Below are 19145 nucleotides of genomic sequence, written 5' to 3' on the forward strand. Positions count from 1 at the left end.
CACAATAAGGGTTTCCTTTTTGTTATCGTGTTATCATTTATATTAAAAGGTTGATATTACCATCGCAGCATAGGTGTCTATACCAGTGTGAGAGTGAAATTGAACCGCATATTCGATTTTGTTGGAAGTAAAATAGGATGGTTCCATTGGAAGATCTGCTTAATAAAGATAATAGCACAGCCTCACCTCAGGACAAACGGAGCCACTTAGTAGATGACAGAACAAGTTTTTCCAATGCCATGAAGACGGATGGGCTACCCAGTCCCAATCTATCTAAAAGGTCTTCTGACAGTTCGAAGAAACCTAGAATTACATGTACCACGGAAGGTATTGGCTTGAAAGGGCAAGAAGATGGCCGGTTATCACCAGGCAGTGCTTCTTCATCTTGCTTGCCATATCATAGTTCTTCACACTTGAGTACGCCACCGTATGATTTATTGGGTGCTTCGGCAGGTTCACCCGACACACCATCTTCCTCTGACTCCTCCTCGTCCTCGCCGTTGGCACAAGGGCATAACCAGGCGGATGATGAAGATGAAATGGATAACGACGGTGATTCAGAAGACATAACACTATACTGCAAGTGGGAAAATTGCGGCATGATTTTCAACCAACCTGAGTTGCTGTACAATCATCTGTGCCATGATCATGTCGGTAGGAAATCGCACAAAAATTTACAGCTGAACTGCCATTGGAGCGATTGTACTACAAAAACGGAGAAAAGAGACCACATTACTTCACACTTAAGAGTTCATGTACCATTGAAACCTTTTGGATGTTCCACTTGCTCTAAAAAGTTTAAGCGTCCGCAAGATTTGAAGAAGCATTTGAAAATTCATTTGGAGAATGGCGGCATTTTAAAGCGGAAAAGAGGCCCCAAGTTGGGCTCAAAGAGAAGCACCAAGAAGAACAAGAGAGGCACAAATGGTTCAGTGACGTCTCGTCCTGCATCGCTTCACTCTACAATAAATGGTAGCTTTAAGTCACATTCAACTTCTCCACAGATTTTACCCCCCTTGCCCATGGGTATGACCCAACGTTTACTTCCACAACAGGAGCAACAACAGCAACAACAGCCAATTTCCCTGAGCCAGTTGTGTTCAGACGAACTATCTCAATATAAACCAGTCTATTCTCCGCAATTGAGTGCCAGATTGCAAACAATCTTGCCGCCATTATTCTACAATAATGGCATGATGGTGAACCGAGGTGCCAATGGTCAGGGAATGCATATATATGAGGAAGGATGTTCCAAGAAGTCTATAGCAAGCGCTACTCAATTCTTTACCAAACTATCCAGGAATATGACGAATAACTATATTCTACAACAAAGCGGTAGCTGCGTTTTGCCTACGTCATCACCCGGACACATCCCCATGGCACAAACAAGCTATGTTCAGCCACCTAATGCTTCCCCATACCAACCTGTTCAAGGTGGCTGCTCGGTCACTGCTACTACGAACATAGCAAACTATGTGCCAACACAGTTAACGAAGTATCCAACCGGTAGTTCGGTTACCGAACATTTACCACCTTTGCATTCACCCACTACGGGTAATGTTCTGAATCGCCAACCACAACATGCCGCGCCACACTATCCACCTGTTCGTGTCCTGCCCAGCTACTCTTCTGCTGGCTGTTCCATATTACCTCCTCTACAAGCGAAGATACCAATGTTGCCATCGCGTCATTCAATGGCGGATGAAACTCCGTTCAAACCGAATTGGGAATTTAGTTTAAATCAAAAAAGTTGTACTAATGATATCATCCTGAGTAAACTTGCAAGTGAAGAATCAGACAATGAAAGCGATATGGAGGATGATTTCGTAGAAGTATTGGGTATAGTGAATATCATCAAAGACTATTTGTTATGTTGTGTCATGGAAGATTTTGAAGACGAAGGAAGCGAGGACGAAGATGAAGATGACACATTCTTACGAGAATCATTAGAGAAATTGAGTTTGCAAAGCCAAATGGGAACTAACTCGGTACGTATCCTAACCAAGTACCCAAAAATATTGGTATGATGGGGGACGTTGGATTTGTTACTACGAGTTTGCTTTTTTTGGGATTGGGTTTATAAGCTATGGTGAATGAATAAGAGAAAGAAAGAAGAAAGGAATTTGTTAAAGAGAGGGATATTATAGATTGCTAATTGTAAAGTAATACTGGTTTATTAAATATTAAGTTAAAGTTGTTCATGCTTTTTTTTTGTTTTGTTTTCTATCTTACTGTTTTTTATGCCATTGCTTCTGCTATTGCTTCTGCAGATAGTTGTTTGGTTGTGCTAATGTCTTGGTCGGTCGATCCCGAACTATTATTACCCGCAATGCAATTTCCTTGATCCTGTTGTAGAGTACCATTTTCTAAGCCTTCATAGTATAGCTCTTCATAAAATTGATTTCTTAACACAATGACGATGATAGTGACTGGAGTCGATATTAATGCAATCACGACGGCATAAATCAGCTTCATAACCTGCGGTAGTGGATAGTCGTTGAAGTAGTAATCATGAGACCCGATCTTATGACCTATACCAGCAAGGATACCCATTGTAACGGGCCAAATGACAATAAACATGACAATCGCAAGGATCATGGATCTGATGAATTTCTGCACAAACCATTCGATAAAATTCACGAGTTTTGAACGGGAGTCATCATGAATAAACTGAGACATGAGAAAATCTTTCAACGTAGCTTCGTTTCCCTTTGGAATAATTCCTCTGTTTATCTCTAAGTAGGCAAAGAGCCAATTATGATTCATATAGAGAGTATTCTGTTTCAAAATCACGTTATCCTTAGATTCGAAGTAATCCACAATAAAGCGCTTTCTGGGGGGTAGTATCTCTTCGTTAGAGTCGTTCCCCAATGGCAATGGCTTCGTGATCCATTTATTCAATCTGAAAACTGGTCTCTTATAATCATCGAATCCAACCAAAATTTCCTCGCTAGCCCATGTGAGACCGACCTGAATGAACAGACTCAGTGCACAATCTCCCGAGATAGTATGAGGAAATGCCCATAAAGTGATCAGATCTACACGGGAATGGTACATGGCATATGCAATGGCGAACTCGATGCCGCCTGAGATTATGGCAGAACCTAGCGCTTGGATGACAAAAAGGTAGAAGATGATGAACCAAAAGGAGTTTCTGACCCCAGCCTGGGTCGCTGGCGCTGGCGCAGTTGGTTTCATTTATGTTAAGAGCGTCTATTTTCAAGGGTATTGTTGCATATATATGGGTATATATGAATGTTGGTAGAAGGTTTAAATGTGTTGGAAAAGAAAAAAGGCTGATTATAGATCAAAGACAGATAAATAAATTTTCTAGAAACGAATGCAAATCGTTTATAGCAGAAGAACCAAAGAATGCCGTCGAGGTGATGCCAGCTAGCATGGATTGCATTATTTTTTCCTTTTTTTCACTTTTGTGTAGGAAGATTATTGAATCAGAAAAGCGGGAAAACCCGCAACGAAAAAAAAAAATGAAATCTATCCGTTATAATCAATTACTTTACCGAAAAGAGCAAGATGCAAACAAAAAAACTTATAAACGAAACTCGAATCTTAGAACGAGTAGAGCCGGGCGAAGCACGAATATCGTTTGCAGCTGAAACACCATGTACTATATTAATTAGCAGCGGCTGGACCATATAAGTTCTAGAAAGTGTCGGCTAGCCTTCGGTCATGCACCACGGTTGTTCCGTCAAACGATTAGAAAACACACGCGGAAAAGGTGGGAGAGAAAAGAAAAACATGAGGTTGAGAAGCAACGAAACAAGGTTTGACTCAGAAAGGGCAGGCAAAGGCGAAAAAGGCGAAGGAAAAGCGTGTAACATAATTCTACCATCACAGTAAAAATAATGGGTGTTGTCAAGAAGAAAAGATCGCATCATGGCAAGGCTTCGCGCCAACAATACTACACCGGGGTACAGGTCGGGGGAGTAAGCAGCATGGGCGTGATAAACAATAATATCCCGTCATTGACGAGCTTTGCCGAGGAAAACAACTACCAGTACGGATACGGCGGCTCTAGTGCGGGCATGAATGGCAGGACGCTTACTTACGCACAACAACAGCTTAACAAGCAAAGACAGGACTTCGAACGAGTACGACTTAGACCGGAACAGCTCAGCAATATCATACATGACGAGAGCGACACGATATCGTTCCGATCCAATCTTCTAAAGAACTTTATAAGCTCGAACGAAGCATTCAATATGCTGAGTTTGACGACGGTACCGTGCGACAGAATTGAGAGGTCTAGAGTGTTCAGTGACCAGACGATGAGATATCTCGTGCAAAAACAGCACGAGTTGAAATCACACGCTGCAGAAGTGGAAGAAAAACCACCAGCGCCACTTAAATACACCGATCGCATTGCAGCTGCAGAGAACGGAACCTATAGCTCAAAGGACTTAATAGACTCTGTCTTCGAGCAAGGCAGCCGTTTGAGGCATCAGAGGGATAGCATTGTCGTGCATCGTGATGATTCCGCCCTAGTGGGCACGCTTCGCGGCGATCTCCGGGAAGCGCCCGCGGACTACTGGACCCATGCCTACAGGGAAGTTTTGGCACAATACCACGAAGCCAAGCACCGCATCAGGCAAAAGGAAGCAACTGTAAGCGAAGGGCACAATGAAGCGAGCTTGCAGCAGCAACATTCTCAACAGCAGCAACAAGTAGCTGCTACGGTTGCCCCGTCAAGTCCTCATTCAACTGCAGCGCAGAAGGAACGGGTACCCGCCGTGGAGGAGGACCCACTGGAGAACATGTTTGGAGATTATACTAATGAGCCGTTCAACACAAATTTCGATGATGAGTTTGGAGATCTCGATGCAGTGTTTTTCTGATGAGCATGAACGGCTACTTCTCGAAAAGGTATATTTCTCTTCCATTTTTAGTGTATTTAGGTATGGGTGTATATAGAAGTAACATTTGATCGGGCCTTTTCGTTTTCTGTGTACATTCCGAATTTCTGCCGTTTCCATTCTTAACAGCTGTGCCTGCACGTTGATGTCAGGTCATGTGGCATTTACTTGATTTGTAGGCTCATTTGTTACCCCTTTGCTCGGGGGGCCACCACTCTCCGACGTGCAGAAAGGATCGAGATGTGCCAGTTGTAAACACCGCTTCATTCCCTTTGCATTCCCATCTACTGAAAGAGCAGTACGAACTACCTCCGAAAAACCTCCCCCGTGATTACCGTGGATCATGCAGCATGATTACTCTGGATTAGATTCATTTAAGGCATTGGCTAAACTCCGTTTGATTAGCCGCCCATTGCGGGTGGCAAACAAGACAGTAAAACTCTATATCCCCGCTTGACATGTCGGCGGCTGCGAGCCAGAAAACAGTATATAAGCTCGTCGAATTTCTTATCTATTCTCCCTTAGAATAAGTTCTTTCCTTCTCCCTTCCATTTCGTACTCTATTTCTCACTTTTACTTTCTCCCTTTCTCTCGTGTTGGTGGTTTGTCCTGGTTAATTTAAACAATAAAAGAGCAAGAACAAGAAGGAGAAGGCGATTTGGGACTATAAGATCACGAAGAAGAAAAAATTCTAATTGCATTCCTATATATTTTATATACAAACTCTCTATTATTTGTTTTGCCTATTCAAAAAAGAAAGAAAAAATTGTCTTTTTAGCTTGTTGAAATAATGAAAACAGAAATCACCACAGCGGATTCCCTTCGTGATCCTCACTCAAATGGACTTAAAGCCGACTCTGAGCTGGTTATCAGAGAGGATATTGACCAATTTTTGCCTTCGGAAGTATCTTCCATGGATTCAGACCATCAAAACGACGATGAGGATTCAGACACTGATAGTGACAACTTTTTGCAAGACCCTGAGGACGACTTGGATGAAGATACTTCTGGAAAAGATGCAGTCACTACCACGTCTACATCCACTGAGTCAAGAGGCCGCCCATCTTCTTGTATCTTCGTGGCAAGCCTGGCGGCAGCGCTATCCGATGACGAATTATGTCTGTCGGTGACAGAAAATTTCAAAAAGTATGGTGATTTGGCTAGAGTTAAAGTTTTGCGCGATAATGCCAATAGGCCATATGCTTTCGTTCAATATAATAACGACCATGACGCTAAACACGCTTTGATTCGTGCTCAGGGCACTCTACTAAATGGCAGAAGATTGCGTTGTGAACCGGCAAAAGTGAACAGGACTTTGTACTTGAAAAACCGGCAAAGTATTGACTTTAATGAAATCACTCTAATTTGTGAAAAATTTGGTGGTTTGGAACAAATTGTTCCCGATAGAACTGATAATCAATATACAAGGAGGTATACTTACCCGATCTCTTCGGCTAATTCCTGGTTTGTTCAATTCGTTTACAGAGACGATGCGATTAGAGCTTACGCCAATTTACGAACGGATCCAAACTGGATAATCGAATGGGCACAAAATATTAATGTGCCAAAAAATTACAACCTTTTACACAAAAGCAAATTCAAAAGTTCGAAATATCACCAAGTCAATGATGCTGTTAATAATGATTATGATAATGATAATAATGATAGTAATAATGATAGTAATAGCGAGAATCCAAGGAGGAATGGTGCCATTATGGAAGAAGAAGAATGCGAAAATGGAAATGGGAGTGATTTGGATGAAAAATTAACATGTGATGGTGTTGATTATGACGAGGATAAAGATTCCGAGATCACAATTGATAAAAAATCCATTTTTGTTGGTCAGTTAGACAAAGAAACCACTAGGGAGGAATTGGATAGGAGATTTTCGACTCATGGTACAATCCAAGATATTAATTTAATCTTCAAACCAACAAATATATTTGCTTTTATCAAATATGAAACTGAGGAAGCTGCTGCTGCTGCTTTGGAAAGTGAAAACCATGCAATATTCTTGAATAAAACAATGCATGTCCAATATAAGGAAGTAGGTGGCCGCCACAATAGAAAGTTCTCTGGTAAGAATGGTGGCAGCCACTTTAATCATCATCAATATTTCAGCACTAGATCTGGAAAAACTTTCACGGGGCCAGAATTGAACTTAGCACCGCCACCAATCAATATGTACAGGAAAATGTGTGGAGGATCCCAGCAGGAAAGCGAAAATATGATGTCATATATGCCTATAGGACCTATGCCTATGGGGCCTCCACCACCTAATGCCGCTAATTTGAATGATTTTGAGATGTTCCCACCAAGCTACACCACGTTTATGAAGGGAATGATGCCATTAAGACGTAAGTCTATGCCCAATTCCTGGTCTTCTCCTTCTTCCAAGAGTGTACATTCAGAAAATGAAAGTGTTAATGGTGGTGATGAGAATTCTGAGCTGCCTTCAGAAATTCCTGAATCATCTGGTAGATATAATGCAGCCAATTCTTTCACCACATACAATAATTCCTCAGCAGGAAGCTCCAATAATAATAATAATAATAATAATAATAATAATAATAATAAATCTCTATACAAGAAACGTTATACAAGAAGGTCAAGTTACGGATACAATGAAGTACCACCAAAACCATACTATTTCCAGCCTTATTACTATCATCCAATGCAATACCATATGGGGCCAATGAGTCCGTTGCATCCTTCTCAAAACTCCGCCGGAAATCACCATCCATATATGATGGTGTATCCCATGCCACCTCCCCCACCCTCTGCGTTGGATGGAAATATGATGCCCCCACCAATAAACGTGAGCCAATCTCATGCCGTTAATCATAGCAGCACACATATTCATGCAAACGAATTTGTGCCAAATGATACGGGTGACATAAATGAAGATAATAAAGCTTCTTATAATTTAGACTACTAAAACGTATGGTTGGAAAAGTTTCAAAAGATTCATGTGATTCAGTAGCGATATTAATTATAAAAAAGCTCACTTCCGTTCCCTTGTTCTTCCCTTTATTTTATGGGTTTATTCTTTTGGTCGTGTCTTTGTCTTTCCTTTTCTTCTTTTGTCCTTATTTGGTTAATCTACAATACATGTTATTACCGGGTTCTATTTGCCCGAATGTTTTCGCCTTTTATATATTCTTTTTGTGTTTATTCTTATATATTTTTTCCTTCATTTTTCGTTATTAGTTTTACTGATATTTTGTTGCGAACAGACCTTATATTTTCAGGAATTAGTATTAGTAGATTCACCAATGATGCACCTCTATTAAATATTTATCTAAAGCATTGAGCAATTTCTTCAAGTCATGTCTGCTGATTTCTTCTTTGATAATAACTAGCTCCATAGGAACCTTTCCATTGAAATAGTTCAGTAATTTATTGAAAAGAATCTGGATATCTGAAGGCTGGCCATGAATACACCTATAGAGCCACCTTTTTTCAATTGCTGTGGCTCTTTCAGGTTCCAAAATTATGGTATAGTCATGTTGCATCTCAGGATCATCATATTCAAAGTGTAGCATTTCCTCTTCATCGATCACTGCTATTTCATTATCGTCATCGTTATCCTTGTCATTCTCATCTTTGTTGTCGTTCTTGTTTCTGTCCTTGGGTTGCTCACCTTCTACTTCCCCCAGACACACTTCATTGGCATTGGCATCTCTGTTTTGCTCATCTTCGTCATCCATTTTTTTATCAGTCTTCTTGTTGTCCATGCCAAGTCTCCCAGTAGAATTAGTCTTACGGAATCCTTCTTTCTCTAAGTCTTCGTACACCGCCATCTTTATGTGTTTATCCACGCGGATATTGATAAATGTCAATAATTGGGTCACGTATCCATACTGTATTAACCACGCTAACGCATCCAAGTAAACTGGCTTGTGTTCTCTTGACGGAATGATGTTACTGTAAGCTTGAGGTTTATCTGATGATAACAAACTCAGAAAAATGGGCAGGGTAGGCAACGATGGGAATTTGGATCTAAACAGTAGTGAGTTTTGGTAAATTAATGGTATCTTGTCACTTCGCTCCTCATTATTTTCGCCCTTCTCCGTTATTTTTAGTTTCCCGTCACTCTGTGAAATACTTTTAAAATCATCTATTGTATAACCTTGAATAGGAGCTAACGGCGAAACGATATACGTGTACTTGGAACTAAGTGGAATTACTATTCTCGCATGCCTCCAATACATTAAATGCAACGCACAAGACCGCAGAATGCTTGATTCCACTGAGTTTGTCTCAGAAGTAAGTATTTCTTGTGGAGAGGGATTATCTAATAACTCATTTATCAAATAACGATACGATCTTAGCGGGATATTTGGCTGTAAATTTCTGATTAAGTGCTTCAATATGATGGTGCCAATATCGTCTTGGTACGAAAAGGATTCGAGGGAGCTAATGATATTATTTGGTTCGTCCAATAATAACAGTGCATAATTCAGAAGGTCATCGTTATCGTCACAGTAGTAATTGCCTTCATTGTCGTCTCTGTCTTCAATATTCGGCGCTCCACAATGGCCGGTGGTGCTATTAACATTATTGCCGAACTTATATGCATTGTTATTAACATCGCTGAATTGGGCCTGGTTACTTTGACGATTTTGGCCTTCAATTCTTAGCGATGATTTCTCTAAAAATTTCATGTTTAAGATGGATGTCAGATATGAGCCTCTTAATACGGGTTGTAGTTTGATCTGTGGCATTTTCTCAAACTCATTTTGAATTGGAACTTGTAAAGAAATTACTTTATCGTCACTAATCTCAAGACACGCAATTTCGTTTCGTTGGATTTTATCAACACATTCTGTCAATGCTCTAGCCAACGAAGATTTGGCTAAAATTCTTTGGTATAGGTACTTTCCCTTGTTCCCCGCGCCATTTATTGATTGGTATGTCTTCGAGTGTTTCAACACTCTTTCTCTTTCTTTCAGGATTATATGGCATTCGCTAGAAATATATGAAGTTTTTGACTGCACATACCTTAACAATAATGATAACCTTGTTACAACAAATTGATACATATCGTCAATTCTTTTGTTATATTCAATTAAATGCGGATTCATAACAAAGCATACATGAAACATATTCATGTTATTACCCAAGTCTTCTTTTTCTCTCTCAAACTCAGCGCCATGGATGTCTGTATCTATCCTTAAATTCGGTGTATCAGTATAACCCTCATTAGCAGCATTACTGTCGTAATCAGTGTCAACGTTGCCACTGTTTATTTTTTTTAGGGTGTTCTCACTCAGTGATGAAATCTTGGAGGCAATGGATTTTTTTCTGCTAATGTTTGTTGTGGTGCTTGAAGATCTTTTGGAACGAGTTTTATTTTTATGCTTAGATTTTCTCCATCTACCCTGTGAATCTACATGGATAGGTAAACCTAAAAAACAAAAGTTATCCACTGTGAATTCGAATCTAGTATTGCACATTTCCCTCTCAGGACTACAAAATTCTGCAACAAAATCATTATCAAATTCTAAAATTTTATTTATATCCTGGAAGTTTTCCTCTTCGAAGAATATTTCATTCATAGAGATTCTACCATCTTGTAGCATTGTTGAAACCTCCATATCTTCTTCGACGTCATACTGGGTGTAAGAATTTCGTTGGCTGTTAGCAGCAGTCTTTTGATAGTGATGATAACGATGGTGATAGTGTTGAGGTGATTGGCCAGGAGTGTCAGTGAGGCTATTATTGCGGAAGTCTTGGCTATGCTCTCCTGCACTCGACATAGATTTCTTGGAAGAAAGTGAATAACTTCCTGTAAAAGCGTTTCCATCATTCTCATTGAAGGTATTATTTAACATCTTGTTGCCTTTGTTTGTACTCTGCGAGGGTTTGGATTTAAGCTTTGTTATTGGAGAATGTGTTTTCGAATCGGTGCTCTTCTTGGCACTCAATTTATGAAAAAAGTTCTGAGATCTCTTGGAAACAGCCTTTGGTTTATTATTCGTTGCCGAATCTAGGTATGATTCCGCTACTGAAATCCCATCGTTGCTGATAGTTAACTGTGGAGAGGTCGGAGACATCGAATCGATAGATTGGAAACTTGAATTAGTCCTTGATAAGCCACCCTGTAGAGGTGATGATGATGATGAACCTGATGGAGAGGGAGACGAAGAAGGCGATGATAATGAAGAAGATATAGAAAACGAATCGTTGGAAATATCCAAATAGTCTGTGGATAATTCGCTGTCACTCAACCCTGATGATGATGATTCAGATTCGGGCTCTGAGTATTGGAAAGTCCGAGAGTTGTTCCCCATATCGGCTTCTCTATAACTTACACCATTAGTAGCTGTAGGAATAGAGCTTTGTGATCCAACAATATTAGCATGCGACATTGTGGAAGGCAATGTTCCACTATTAGTATTTGTATTTGTCATAGATGGCGTGATGGTGGCATGGAAATTATTCATTGAATCATTATGGGGTATTTGGGACGCTGTCTTCACGGACCCGGAATTGAACAATTTGTCCCCCTTACTTGTATTTGTATTTTTTTCCAGTACTTCATGGTTTCCATAAAGATGCTGGTGTTTCGTTGGATTATTTGTCAGAAATGCTGTATTGGAGGGTGGATAGTGATAAACTATTTGTGGTCCCGAATGAGTTGAAATGACGAGATGAACACCTAGTAGACATGAATTGGGTAAACACTCATCCATTTGAACTAAGTAAATGCCTTCAAAAAATCAATTTGTTGGCTATTTTCTAAATCCTATATGTATCTATGATTTTATCTGACTTTGATGCTGTTTCAATTATATCGCAAGCGAAAAAGTTGATAAAAGAACGAGAAAGAAATTCCATCAATCTCTACTCTTTGAGATTTGATTATACCAAGTTATTATAAGCCATCTTAGTATAGTGGTTAGTACACATCGTTGTGGCCGATGAAACCCTGGTTCGATTCTAGGAGATGGCAATTTTTTTTCAAGAAAAACGAAAAGAGAAGGTAATGACAATAATTATTATGTAGTAAGTATTGTAAACATTCTCGCGTTTCTTTCTTCACATTATTTTTTATAAAGCAAGGCATTTCTCTACCATTCACGCTAACCGAAAAATACTAGCATCAATTTCGTTCATTTCAGCTTTCTTTTGAAAAAAAATCTCTCGTTGACATTCTATTATATATTTCTTTAATGGTGATGTTGCAATATCCTTGCTGTTAACAGTCAGTGAAACTATTAAATTTTTGGCTAACGAATAGTCGCGCTGATTCAAACTCAATAATTGGATGGGTTTGCCATGCACTCCATTATTCTGCGTTAAGACTTGAGTAATACGAATGCCTTTATAATTTGCCATCGTGCAATTATAAACGGTGTTTGCACTCGAGTGAGTATAATTTAGAGCTATGCTAATCCCATAAGGGTCAGCATCGGTAAATATGGAACAGCTAGATATCAAACTGGAGCAATTTTGTTCTAGTTTCTTGAGGAATAATCTTGTCAAGAAATCTGGAAACCCCTTACCAGTAATTAAAATGGTATTCTCATTTAACTTTTGATAATTATTTATTAACTTAGTGAAGACGGCCTCTTTTTCCACTATTAAAAGATTGCAATTGCCAGCTGTCTCTAACTTTATGTTTGCATCATCTTGAAAAAATGGAATTAGGCAGGGCTTACCAGGGAAAACAGTTTGCTTTTGTACCTGAAATTCATCCTTACCTGCCGAGATATTGTCGTAAATGTAGATAGGAAAAGGCGAATAAACTAAACCTTTCTGAGCTGGTATGATATTCAGGGACTTTCGTGGGGAAAGTTTGAAGTTAAACCGTATTATATCTAGCCACTGAACGACGTTTGCCTGTCTTTGGAACAACTCTACGTTGGAGTAGAAAATGTCTCTTACTGTAGTGTTTTTACCCAGGGGCAATTTTTCCATAATAATTTTTAATAAGGTCAAAAGGATTGAGCATTTTCTCATTTTAAACTGATGAGTGAATAGATGCGGGCCATTTAGAGGAAATTCTAGTGTTGTACAGATGTTAGAGTTGCTAGTATCGCCTTTTTTTTTCTTGGTTTGAAAAACAATTGACACTGGCTGCTGATGTTGCTCTAATGAATTAGCCGCCAATGACAGGATTTGTTTGATATGAGCCAATACCTCCGCATTCGAACTAGCAGTTTCAATTGAATGACCGTTAGGGTTCAGATGAATAGAGCGTCTTTTAGAAGTAAGTGCTTTGACAAGTTCTTGCCTGGTTCTGTATTTTTCCCTCAATTCTTCCAATGCCATTGCGTAATGAAACTCAATGCTTCTTATGACAATCAAACGGAAGAATAAATATATGTGGTTCAATAACTAAGGAATAAATGAATAAAGAGTCAGTGAGAGTGATTATCCCTCAGGTGTATGTATTTTTGATGTTGTTTCCTTTTTGGAGAATTTTTAGTTTTAGTTGTACTTTTATCTTTATCACTATGAAAATTTGGAATAATTAACTTTTTCAAGTCAACATAATAACATGGAACTTCGAAAAATCTTCATTACATAAAAAGAGAGAGAATAAATATATATAAAACTATTTTTCTTGAGGATATTTTTCTTCCAAAAACTTCAGTTTACTCTTGAAAGTGTCCGAATCAAAATAGCAACCCTTTAACCATTGTTGATTTGAGTTTGTTAATGAATTGGCGTGCAAAATCCTTCTGTTATTAAAAATGACACAGCAGTTTTCGGGCAACTGTAATCTAAATTGATTGTTGAAATCATTTATGTGACTTTCGAAGAGATTCAACCCTCTAACGAAGGACTTAAACAAAAACCTCTCTGTTAGTTTGGCCGGCGTAGTAATTAAATTTAAATCTGGATTGTTATTTAAATCTGATGGCTTGTCGTAAATACCAAAAGTGAAAGGTGCTTGATATGGGGGGGAGTAGTTGATGCATTTAATCAGTGTCTCATAATTGCCTAGCAAAGTGTTGTCTTCGTTAATGTCGTAGTGTTCGATTAAAGGTTTGGATTGGTAGTATCTTTTATCACCGTTCTCATAAATATAATTGACAGGCACGATTTGTAAAGCCTCGTAAGCTTCAAAATCCGATTCCCTAACGTTACGTGTCGCATAGAATGCATCCACAAAATAATTCATGGGTCTAGTACTGGGATCCCCCCCTTTGGTAGCAGGCAAAGACTGTAAAATTTGGAAACCTGGCACATTTTCCAAAAACGGTAAATCCGTATGCAGCGGTAAGTCTTTATTGGCGTAATGAGCATTCACACTTGTTGCCTGTGACGCATTCACATCAAATGTACCTTCACCATGTACGGTTGATCTAATAGGCCCGATCCTTTCACAGATCTTTTGTATAGTAAGGCCCTCAGCAGAAGATGAAGGTGTACCGGAAACGAAAGCGATACCGAATTTTTGTAGATTGACTAGTGTTTGAAAAAGCTTTGTGTCATCTTTAGAGTCAATGAACTCGTTATAATCCACAGAGAGCAAGTCCTTGACGTTATTCTTCAAAATACGCTTGTTCCATAGCTGGGGCTTGTATCTAGATTCCTCCTTTCTTGTGGCCGGAGAAACAAAACTGGATCCCTTATAGTCGACAAAAAATTGTAAAGGAAACTGGTGATGGCCACCATCTTGCCATTTTACTACCAGAGATTTCCCATCTTGAGATATTTGAATGTCCTTAGGAGCGGTCAATTTCTCATTATGATACAGTTCCCCCGTGGTGACCAGATTGGCACTGTGCGACGCATCTCTAAGGAAGACGTTGTTAAAGCAAACGGAAACCGGTTTGCTAGACTCTTCCATAGAAAAAGTAATTGTCGTTGAGTCTCTATTAAAGTACGTCTTGATGATATGCCCTCGATTTGCAGCCGCAGATGTGTACGCTCTTGGTGTAGTGGTTAGTTTGGCGAGGATTCGAGACCCCCTGCCTATATGTGATCTTAGCATTTTTAATTGGTGATTGGTTTCTGATAACTTTGTTCTTTTATTAAGTTGGAGTATGTTCCTGACAAGTTAGAAAGCATCGCCCCTGATCTTTGGATCTAGAAAGGTTTCTCCTTTTATAGATAGCACTTCTCCTCGAGGATCAAACCCGGAAATGTATTCCCGACCCCCTTACGGCTGTGCAAAGGTCCTTGCTGAGCCATCCAAAGGTAAGAGGAGAAGGGTCCCATGATAACTGATGTTCGAAGGAAGAATAGATATGAAGCACGGGGTCAATAGAACATTAGGAGTATGTTGATGATGTGTATGATGACAGGTATGATGACAAGTAAGATTATGATTATAATTATGAGTATGATTATGACTATGGATGTTAAATAGACTATATTATTCCGTATAATATTATTACTAGTGGTAATGCATGACCTTGGTCTGCCTTATTTACTCTTTGCTCTCCTGGAGGTCATTGAAGGGCTTTACGCGATTGGCGTCTCTCTGTTGCTGCTGTCTATACTGTTGCTGCTGCTGCAAGAAACGCTCTCTTATCATCTCTTTCACCTCCTGTTTTTGCTTCACCCATTCTTCAGCCTTGCCTAAAGTGGAGTCAACCACACCCATGACGTTCCTCACCATCTCCAGAGACTCTTTGGCGAGGATAAGTACTTTTCCATTGGGGGTGACGGAAAAGGAGGGCGAGACTGTCTCGTCGCCATCTTTACTCCTTTCTTGCCGTTGCTGCAGTAAAATTTGTTGTCGTTGTTGTCGTTGCTGCTGCTGCTGCTGCTGTTGTTCTTGTTCTGCTTTTTGTTCATGACAATTGGTGTTGAGAGACGAATCGTGGTGCGGCAGTGAAGTACTGTGAACACTATCAAACCAGTTCGTGGGAAGCTTCAACAGGCTCTCTCGAACCTGGGACCTGGCGGGCTCCGGCAGCGAGTTCGCCGTGAATTTGGATATTAGGGAGTACACTTTCTTGACTGTGCCGACCACCTCCATCTTCACCACAATAGACTGCTCACTGGCGTTGACTTGCTCTGAGGCATCAAAAAACTCCTCGTCATCATCATCTTCATCAGACGATGTCTCATCTTCTCTAGCCCCCACGGCCGCCCCAGAACTTCCATCTTGTGTGTGCACAGGGTGCACCTGTTCCTTTTCTACAAGGTCCTGCAAGCACGAGATTTTATCGGAAAGCTGCTTGTTAGCCAGCTTCAAAAGGTGCAAACACGTAATAAGTCTCTTCTTAGACTCGATGGACATGTTCAGCTTGTACTCCTTCAGGTTTTCCTTCCCCTTGGCAATCGCCTGCGACAGCTTCTGTCTCTTGTTGGTGAAAAACTCCTCATCATAGTAGTCGTAATCATCATGTTCGTCGTCATCATCGTCCAGCAGTCTCCCTATCGACTTCAGTGGTCTCTTGCTGGTGTTTATTTCATCGTAAAAAGTCACGACGTTGCTGATAATCTTATTGCTTACGCGGTCCAGAATGTTCAACGATGTCGTCGAAGACTCATTTGCAGAACTCTGTTCACCTTGTGGAATGTCCTCCGATCGCTGTGGCTTCTGCCTGCATGATTGTTTCAAAACTCCTAGTACTTCAGCCGCTTCTACCTCTTCCTCTGATAATCCTAAACGCTGGTTTTCAGACATCAATGACTGGTATCTTCGCTAAAAACACTGTCCTGATACTCACGCTCTTACAGCACTGTAAACAAATGCCAAGCTTTGGCTGCTCTGCTTTTATCGTTACGTGCAGATCGCTGTTTGCTCCAATCCTCTTATTATTTTTTAATTCCTCTCATTGAGGTGGAAAAAAAAATTTAATAACGCCCGATTTTACCCGGTTGCATATGAAGATTATAATGTGCAATCTATATAGTAAAACTAACGTGCCATCTCATCTGTCTATCTATTAGGCGTCTGTGCAAGCGTCACACAATATATGCGTACTCATCATCGCTGGTAGTCTTGTATCTGACCCAGGGGAAGGACTGGTACTGCAGCTGTGGCTCTTCGACCTTCAAGTACTCAATTTTTAGGCCACTGCACGTACAGTACGGAATCTCGAAGTCGATGGCGACTAATTTATCTCGAGGAGTAACGTGGGCAATTTGTTGGTCGTGGACTTGTCTGTATAGTTCTTCCAACCTGGGCCCTGTACGCAGCGGCGGCGGATTCATCGAGGTTTTCTTTTCTTCTTGCAAGCGGTCATATTCTTCTTGGTTGAAAAGGGGAAACTCTGCCACCATGGAAGCGCACGCGTCTGGGTCGTTGTCATCTTGTGAGGTCTTATTTGTGTTATGCTCGCGGTGGCCCTTCATGGCTTGTATCTCCCAGAGCAAAAAATCGTCGCTTAAGTTAAACACAACTTTGCCGATGTTGGACTTGAATCTAATTTGCTTGCTGAGATCTATCCTGTATTCCTGGAAAACCTTTGTCAAGGGTATCTTAACGTTCAGCTTCGATGTAGAGTTGGTCGGTTTGAAATTTGTTTGAATTTTCGTTTCAATTTGGATCTTAAATTTCTTCAATTTAGGCTTGATCTGAAAATCCTTCAGTTTTATCATTGGCGCATCCTTCACATGTCTTTTCAATTCATATTGGCAAAGAACAAATTCACCATCCGGCGGTACAAATTCGAGTTCCTTTGCGTCTGCTGCTGCCTGCAAACCAGTATCATCATCTTCCTTCTCTTCCCTTTTCTCGATAGTTTTTATGGAATCTAGTGAAACACATTGGTGAAAGCTGGAGTTCGACAAAAATTGAGCATCTCTATTTAGTATCTTGTTGATAGATATTTTCAGTTTGGGCATTCCTGATAAATAGCACCTGCACACAATTTCTCCATGTATCAGGTTTTTCCTGATTATGCCCTTCTCAAAATCCATCAAGTACTGCACGCGTTCTATAACGTCAAGAAAGAACTCGTTTTTGGCATAATGTATCCCCTTTGTTCTCCACGATATGGGCATTATGATCGTCTTCGCAATGTCGCCATTGATATAAAGGTCATTGCCGTCATTAGGCAGCCCTTCATCCACGTTGGCTTTGGTAGTATCATTCTTGTTTCTCAAAGTCTCTTTGACGGTTTCTACCACGTTAATACCCTTATTCTCCTTATTGTTTACCATTATACTTTTCAGTTTGCTCTTGCCCATATTCTTCCCCTTAGTGTTCTTCTTCTTCTTTTTTTTCTTGCTCTTCCCCTTCTTCCTATTGTTGTATTCACTACTACTACTACTGCTGCTACTATTACTACTACTACTACTACTTTCTTCACTAGAGCTCCACTCTTCATTGTCTATTTTGATTTTAGGCAGATTAACTTTCACACGGATATAGTCTTTGATGATACTCGGATCGGTCACTTGTACAATACCAAAGTCTATACATTCATCCATTAATTCCAAGACCAGCAAAACGTTGTCTAGTATGACATCCTTGGTTAAAACCTTTATTTCAAAATACTCTTGTAAGAGATGGTAAAACTGTTCCAAAAAGGCAAGTATAGTCATCAGGTCTATATTCGGTTTGTCTGTAGTATGTATCACTGAAACGAAATGCAAAAAATCTCTCTTCAGGTGTATGAAGAACCAATCGTTCTGGGAAAGGATGGGAGGCGCTTCGTCATGATAACATTGTTTGAAACTTGAAAGGACCGATGACAGACTCGGTAGTGCCCTTATATTCTTAGACACCAGTAGCTCAAGATTCTCATCTAGGATGAAAAGGCTTGACGACATGCTCTTCCTTCCAAATTTCTTCACTATTTTTGGTCCCTTTATTTGCTTTTTGTTCAGGGCATTTTCAATTTTCCAATCTGGAATTTAAGTTCCTTTCTAGTTATAAAAAGGCAGATACAAGCTACCCAGAGCAAGAAGAACCGAAAGTAAAAAGCAATGCACAACAAGATTGTTAGAATTGCATCTAGTGCACTAACAGGGGGCAAACTACTCGAGAAACTGAAGCCTTTGACTCACTGGGAAGTTCAATGGGACCCTACCAGTACCAAATGCTTGGGAATAACAAGGGAGGTAACTTTTAAGGACTATGAAACCACCTGGGCTTTTCTCACCCGTGTGTCTATGAGATCTCATCTTTGGGGCCACCATCCGCTGATCCACACGAGCTACAACTGGGTGAAGCTTGAGCTTCGTACGCATGACATAGACCCGAAAGACGCCAATGGGGGCCAGCTTAGCGATATAGATGTCCGCATGGCCAAGAGGATCGATTCCTATATCGATGAGGTGAAAATTTAAGAGAGCACGGCAGTTCTAGAAGAATATTCTTCATTTCCTGGTTTTTTCTCCTATCGTTTT

At 40.2% G+C, this 19145-nt stretch overlaps 10 protein-coding genes and 1 non-coding gene across 11 annotated transcripts; 5 read left to right on the forward strand and 6 right to left on the reverse strand.

Moving 5' to 3' along the window:
• Nucleotides 1–137: 137 nt before the first annotated feature.
• On the forward strand, nt 138–2027 carry RIM101 (alkaline-responsive transcriptional regulator RIM101; the record flags this gene model as incomplete). Its single annotated transcript, XM_056222815.1, has 1 exon — nt 138–2027. The coding sequence occupies one exon, from the start codon at nt 138–140 to the stop codon at nt 2025–2027; it is 1890 nt and encodes a 629-aa protein (XP_056082468.1).
• Nucleotides 2028–2238: 211 nt separating this feature from the next.
• On the reverse strand, nt 2239–3198 carry SMKI08G0170 (uncharacterized protein; the record flags this gene model as incomplete). The annotated part of the gene is made up of 1 exon (XM_056222816.1): nt 2239–3198. One exon carries the CDS (start codon nt 3196–3198, stop codon nt 2239–2241), a length of 960 nt encoding a protein of 319 aa, XP_056082469.1.
• A 668-nt stretch (nt 3199–3866) lies between these two features.
• On the forward strand, nt 3867–4856 carry SNF6 (Snf6p; the record flags this gene model as incomplete). Its single annotated transcript, XM_056222817.1, has 1 exon — nt 3867–4856. The coding sequence occupies one exon, from the start codon at nt 3867–3869 to the stop codon at nt 4854–4856; it is 990 nt and encodes a 329-aa protein (XP_056082470.1).
• An 808-nt stretch (nt 4857–5664) lies between these two features.
• On the forward strand, nt 5665–7812 carry RIM4 (Rim4p; the record flags this gene model as incomplete). The annotated part of the gene is made up of 1 exon (XM_056222818.1): nt 5665–7812. One exon carries the CDS (start codon nt 5665–5667, stop codon nt 7810–7812), a length of 2148 nt encoding a protein of 715 aa, XP_056082471.1.
• A 331-nt stretch (nt 7813–8143) lies between these two features.
• On the reverse strand, nt 8144–11572 carry NPR3 (Npr3p; the record flags this gene model as incomplete). Its single annotated transcript, XM_056222819.1, has 1 exon — nt 8144–11572. The coding sequence occupies one exon, from the start codon at nt 11570–11572 to the stop codon at nt 8144–8146; it is 3429 nt and encodes a 1142-aa protein (XP_056082472.1).
• A 188-nt stretch (nt 11573–11760) lies between these two features.
• Nucleotides 11761–11832, forward strand: Smki_8.trna1H. Its single transcript has one exon. It is a non-coding gene; the product is annotated as a tRNA-His (tRNA).
• A 125-nt stretch (nt 11833–11957) lies between these two features.
• On the reverse strand, nt 11958–13154 carry SPO11 (DNA topoisomerase (ATP-hydrolyzing); the record flags this gene model as incomplete). Its single annotated transcript, XM_056222821.1, has 1 exon — nt 11958–13154. One exon carries the CDS (start codon nt 13152–13154, stop codon nt 11958–11960), a length of 1197 nt encoding a protein of 398 aa, XP_056082473.1.
• Nucleotides 13155–13440: 286 nt separating this feature from the next.
• On the reverse strand, nt 13441–14826 carry AIM17 (Aim17p; the record flags this gene model as incomplete). Its single annotated transcript, XM_056222822.1, has 1 exon — nt 13441–14826. One exon carries the CDS (start codon nt 14824–14826, stop codon nt 13441–13443), a length of 1386 nt encoding a protein of 461 aa, XP_056082474.1.
• A 438-nt stretch (nt 14827–15264) lies between these two features.
• OPI1 (transcriptional regulator OPI1) lies at nt 15265–16473 on the reverse strand (the record flags this gene model as incomplete). The annotated part of the gene is made up of 1 exon (XM_056222823.1): nt 15265–16473. The coding sequence occupies one exon, from the start codon at nt 16471–16473 to the stop codon at nt 15265–15267; it is 1209 nt and encodes a 402-aa protein (XP_056082475.1).
• Nucleotides 16474–16754: 281 nt separating this feature from the next.
• Nucleotides 16755–18566, reverse strand: APM2 (Apm2p; the record flags this gene model as incomplete). Its single annotated transcript, XM_056222824.1, has 1 exon — nt 16755–18566. The coding sequence occupies one exon, from the start codon at nt 18564–18566 to the stop codon at nt 16755–16757; it is 1812 nt and encodes a 603-aa protein (XP_056082476.1).
• A 156-nt stretch (nt 18567–18722) lies between these two features.
• On the forward strand, nt 18723–19085 carry MCO14 (4a-hydroxytetrahydrobiopterin dehydratase; the record flags this gene model as incomplete). The annotated part of the gene is made up of 1 exon (XM_056222825.1): nt 18723–19085. The coding sequence occupies one exon, from the start codon at nt 18723–18725 to the stop codon at nt 19083–19085; it is 363 nt and encodes a 120-aa protein (XP_056082477.1).
• Nucleotides 19086–19145: the final 60 nt, after the last annotated feature.

The sequence above is a fragment of the Saccharomyces mikatae genome (genome assembly GCF_947241705.1).
Source record: "Saccharomyces mikatae IFO 1815 strain IFO1815 genome assembly, chromosome: 8".
Taxonomy (NCBI): Eukaryota; Fungi; Ascomycota; class Saccharomycetes; order Saccharomycetales; family Saccharomycetaceae; genus Saccharomyces; species Saccharomyces mikatae.